Source organism: Branchiostoma belcheri, unplaced genomic scaffold (assembly GCF_001625305.1).
Source record: "Branchiostoma belcheri isolate BF01 breed outbred unplaced genomic scaffold, Haploidv18h27 scaffold67, whole genome shotgun sequence".
NCBI classification, from domain to species: Eukaryota; Metazoa; Chordata; class Leptocardii; order Amphioxiformes; family Branchiostomatidae; genus Branchiostoma; species Branchiostoma belcheri.
In genome coordinates this window covers 528,930-534,642 of record NW_017804320.1, presented here as the reverse complement: position 1 = coordinate 534,642, position 5,713 = coordinate 528,930, and the positions used below count along the sequence as shown (strand labels likewise).

General features: G+C 41.8%; 1 protein-coding gene across 1 annotated transcript in view; it reads left to right on the top strand.

The window, feature by feature from the left end:
* LOC109483879 (melatonin receptor type 1B-A-like) overlaps positions 1-5,713 on the top strand; it is a 37,281-nt gene that overhangs the window by 11,742 nt on the left and 19,826 nt on the right. The window contains exon 3 of the mRNA XM_019787022.1: positions 5,068-5,253. Coding sequence (XP_019642581.1) covers positions 5,068-5,253 — 186 coding nt within the window. The remainder of the gene's footprint in view (positions 1-5,067; positions 5,254-5,713) is intronic.

The window sequence follows — 5,713 nt, the reverse complement described above, 5'->3', positions numbered from 1 at the left end:
GTTAGAAAAAATACAAAAGACTAACATTCGAAGTTATTGAAATTCTTGAGTAAGAACAATCAGTTTTGGAATGTTAAAAGCAAAGCAATGGATATGAAAACGAAAATGTTAAAATTAAATGTTGAAATTGTTAAAATGTAAAATGGTTAAAATGGTTAAAATTGTTGAAATTGTTAAAAATGTTAAAATTGTTAAAAATTGTAAAAAGGGTAATTAAAAATATCCAGTGTACCGGGGTTCGAACTCGTAATGTCTGGACTTGCAGCCCTGCGCGTTACCAACCGAGCTATCTGGACACGTTTCCATTACTCTCTGCATTGTATGTCATATAAAGTGAACAACATGGCGGTAACGATCGCTTCAAGTACTAGTAAGGGACTTTCTAGGAGATTTCCTTCTTTATCAGGTTCGCTTTTGAACCACCGGTACCTTGATGTAACGTAACTATCAATCCGGCTAGCAGAAGCCGCCGCTCCCTGTCCAATCTTTGAAAACTGTCGGGGCGTGCGCCGACGATACACATTACGTACCGTTGTTTACAGTACTCGCAGGGCGCAGGTCATTGACCTCCCGCTTGCGTTGTTCCAACAGAGAAGAGCAAAAATATCTGCCAGTTTTTGCGTCAGATTTTCAGTGTTTGTTAAAATCATATACAGGCATCCATGCAGCTATAATTCTTCCAACTAGTTCGTAGTTAGGTGAAATGTTTATAGGAATCACACGAATCGGTATCCAATATCAGAGTATCATGGCCCACGGCCGAGACCGCGTGGACCAGCCGCGCTGGTAATCCCCCTATTGTACGTGAAAATGGTAGTAAATAAATTAATTAGCCAACAGCCAATCAACAGCCACATCTGCAAACATGACCACACCTGCTTGTATGCCCATATTTGGGCCTTCCCCCGAATTCCTTTCTTATTACGTCACGCGCGTACGCCCCCACAGTACTTTCCTATGGGGACCACTAAAAAGCAAATAAAACAATTGTAAAAACTTGTATCAAAAAAATTTAAAAAACGCCTAAGGGTATTTACCCACTCTACCTCTATACGAAATTACAGATAATTTCGCCCAAAAATGAAGGAGTTGAATCAATTTAAAGAAGTGCCAGGAGAAGAAGAAGAAGAAGAAGAAGGAGAAGAAACATCAGAAAAAGCAATATGGGTTCACCACCACTTCGTGGTGTGGTGAACCCATAATTAGTACACATAGAACTACTGATAACTACTACGAACTACTAGTAAAACTACTGGATTTTACTTCTTTTTTGAAGACAGAAGAAGACAAAGGATCCCACTTTTTCTGTAATTTGTGGGCTTTCGGATGTTAAGAGGAGAGCAGTTTTCTTTTCATTTGTATATGTGTGAAAGTTTGGGTAGAATTTGGAGGCTACGTATACAAAGAGTTCATTTCGTTCCTTGCTATAGAGGGTACAATTTGAGATAAAATGCGTTTCGTCTTCCACCGTATTCAACGTACAATGTTTCAAAATTCGTTCATACACTTGAAGCTTATCTATGATATAATCTCTAATATATCTCTTATTTCCAGAGCTTCCTGGTGGACCACCCTCTGGTGTGTGAGCTGGTCGGTGTGGTTTGTGTCACCAGCTGCATCTGTTCCCTGGTCAGCGTTACCAACGTCGGCATCAACCGGTCAGTACAATCTGTAATCATGTGTTCAACTCGCTACTGTTTTTTTTTTCACGAATGGAGTTCCTAATAAACATAAACATGTGGAATGTAAAACGTACATTTTGCAATGAAATAAACAAACAGACGATGTTCAAATGGTCCCGTCTATAACTTCTTGGTGGGGAAGAATTTTTTTGGGGGCTGAAATCTTTTGTGTTTTGAGCTCGAATTCGATTTATAAAGGAAACTGTACCATGCCCTTGGTTTACTTTCCAGAATAGGATATGCAGGATATGCTGGTGTGTAACGCCGACGGGCGGTTATACCGGCTATATCGATACAGCTGTACTTATACAATTTACAGTTTTACGGAGAAGTACAGCACATACGCAAGAATAGCGAAACAGACACTGGTCTTGAATAGCAAAGTTCTTTGATCACAATTCACAACCATTTATTTTTCACGAGCCGACGTTTCGATGACCATCTGTCATCTTCATCAGGACAATTCTACTTGATTTGATGTGCACTGACGCTAGATGTTACTTCACTAAGGGCACTAAGGGTGTTACATAGTGTTACATGTGAACTTTGTAACACCCTTAGTGCACTATGCACCAAGTAACATCTAGCGTGCACAGTACACTAGCCAGAATTGCTCCGATGAAGATGACAGACGGTCATCGAAACGTCATCGGCTCGTGAAAAATAAATGGTTGTGCCCAAAGAACTTTGCTATTCATTCGTTTACCAACCTGATGAACTTAATTACGAATGAAAAACGGGTCTTCTGCATGAGACATTTCCTATTAACCCATGCACGGTGCGTCATAGCCATGATTTAGGCCACACCGACTTTTATTGATATCCTCTGAAGACCCCTCAAACTAGTGCGCACGGGCGAATGAAAAAAAAATATAAACATAAAAATGCTACTTAACCACGGGACTACAAAGCTAGTATTGTGAATTTGCGGCAGTACATACATGTAGCTACGTATATGACAAGCCGGTACATGCATGTCTCTGGACCAAGAGGTTGGGAGTTCGAATCCAGGCTGTTGTTGCTCACCCGACATCCACGCTACAGGAAAGGGTCGCAGCCCTTAGCTGTGGTCAACTGTTCATTGTCGAGATAGGTGGATTCCCCTGGTGCAATGAAGCTCTACATGTAATTTGCATGGCGTCTGTCTTCGGTCAATACGAATTTTCCTCGCTATTCCTTACTGTCGCACGGAAGCCAGATCCCAAAGAACTGTTGATCTGGCTAAGTGTAGAGGTGATTTTACATGGCCAATCCCGTGTGTACATTCAATCAATCGATCAATCAAACCGCAAGCATCAGGGAAGATGCATGGCAGCTGCAGACATGTCCCTCCAGGATGTCCTGTTTTTTGCCAGCGCTCTCCAGTCAGTTCTGCTGAACCCTAAACTGTCCAGTACGTTACAAAACTTGATCCTTCCATCTGCTCCTGGGACGGCCTCTAGGGCGCGTACATGAGCTACAAAATGAATGATTTACGTGAAGTTTCATCTTCCGAATCTTTTTGTCTCAGCGAGATCATCCCAATCAGCGGGAATACATCAAGGAAGAGAGACAAGAAAAGCCCGGCATAAAACACGCCACGAGTCCACAAAGTACACCGATGACAGGCATTCTAGTCCATATAAGCAAGATGTATGAACATCATTGTGACTGGATTAACTACTAGTACAACTGCAACTGGAGTTTCAAGGAGGGTAGAAGCCGTTGGGAAAGCCACGTGTCATCGAATATGAATGTTCGAGTTACCAGCTCGTAAAATGCAATTTTCAAAGTGCCCATCTCGCAGTAAGTGGAACGTGAAAAGATATACACGTGGGAGACTGGGATTATTGATTATATAGGCAAAACAACGGGGTGCACCTTTCTTTTGATGGGGGTCTATTGAAGACAACCTTATGCCCCTCCATCCCAAAAATGCGCCAGAAATTAAGAGAATGACTGTCATGGACGATAAAGAAAATTAATTGCCTCCTTACCAAGAGCACCTGATGATATATTATCCACTGCCTTCAAAGAAGAATTCAAACCCCATAATAGCTAGCGTAGTAGTAGAAGTAGAAGATTTTCCAGACAGTTGTTGCCTGTCGTCTATTACAGTATTGCAATGAGTATTATACTTGATTGTAAAAGCAATTAGCCATCGGGCATGATTTTGCAAATAAAGTTTCTATATTATTGCGATGCCAAAATGTAGTTCTCTTCTATCGGGCTTTGTTTGATCATTTCAGACCTGATTAGCTCTATACGGGTAACACTAAGACAGGAAGCTTGCAAATAACAAGTCTATATAGATACATTTCAAGCTTCTTAGGGATATGGCAGACTGGATTAAATCATTGTCTATCACTAGAAGCTGATCATCAGTGGGATCGTCTTATGAGACATCAAAGTGTAAAGATATAAACCATATATGCCTAATGCAAAGCAAAGGACGTCGTTATCTTCGTTGCGTTAATTTCAAAGCCTGCTACAGGACGTGCATTCGCTCCAAAAGCTACTATCAAAGGAATATTGCCCGTTTACTGCGAAGGCAATTAGCCAGTAAATTTCCAGGCCACTAGTACTGCACGACTTAATATCTCATTAGCGCAAGCACGACGTTAGCAGTTGGGCCTCATGAAACTAGGCAATTAAATGGAGCTTCTCTGGCCGGCTACATTCTCTCCCCAATCAATACCCTTTTTAGGCGATTTCTACGATTTATTCAGCCCGCAAAAGAAGTCTGGTGGAGACTATCATTGAACCTCCGCAGTGATATTGTAACTGTCTAGTATGTACATGTAAATATAGGCTCGTGGTCGCTGATTATTACAAATGGTACAAAGGTGACATTTGATTTGAAATAAGAAGCAGCGAGAACGCTGCTAAACCAGATGCGGGCAAGCGACCATCCCCTGCACTACATGATCACCAGTGACAGGAAGGAAGTAACGGAAAGGACACTCAGAAATCATAACCATCACTCTGCGCCAAAATGTTGAACTGAGAGACTGAGGCGATCTTTTCTATACCAGTCAACATTGCTATATAATAAATCTCTAAAATGACTTTACCGGTAATTTGTAACTATGTATGCATATTTATAATTTAACACAAAAATTGAATATTTGTAAATAATATGTAACTGAATGTCAATGTATATGAATGTTTTTTAATCTAATGTTTTTTTGATATTGTGATATTATTGTACAATGTATTTGTAGATTAGCAATAATTCAGACTTTTGCAAATTCTGTCAATGCAAAGGTTTCATATGTCTTATGTCTAAGGTGGATGGGTGTACATAAAACATTTCCTCTCAAGCAACAAAATAATGAATAAATGATCAATCAACCCATCTAACTGAGAGTCTTAGAGATTTTTGAGCTCTCTTGTATACCCACAGCCTGTTGTTTGTGGTGAAACCCGACTGGCACGCCAGTGTCTACACCGTGCCGAAGACCCTGGTCATCGTGGCCGCATCCTGGGTGTACAGCTTCCTGTTCGACCTGCCGCTGCTGCTCGGCTGGGGGAAGCACTCCTACGACATCAAGACCATGGGCTGTACCTACGACCGGACCGACACCTTCAGGTAAGGTTTGATACGCCATGGGCTACATGGATCAATGGTAGGACCCTGTAAAACCTTCTGGTAAGGTTTGATACGACATGAGCTGCATGGATCAATGACAGGACCCTGTGACACCTTCAGGTAAGGTTTGATACGACATGGGCTGCATGGATCAATGGAAGAACCCTGTGACACCTTCAGGTAAGGTTTGATACGACATGGGCTGCATGGATCAATGACAGGACCCTGTGACACCTTCAGGTAAGGTTTGATATGACATGGGCTGCATGGATCAATGGAAGGACCCTGTGACACCTTCAGGTAAGGTTTGATACGACATGGGCTGCATGGATCAATGACAGGACCCTGTGACACCTTCAGGTAAGGTTTGATACGACATGGGCTGCAAGGATCAATGACAGGACCCTGTGACACCTTCAGGTAAGGTTTGGATATGACATGGGCTGCATGGATCAATGGA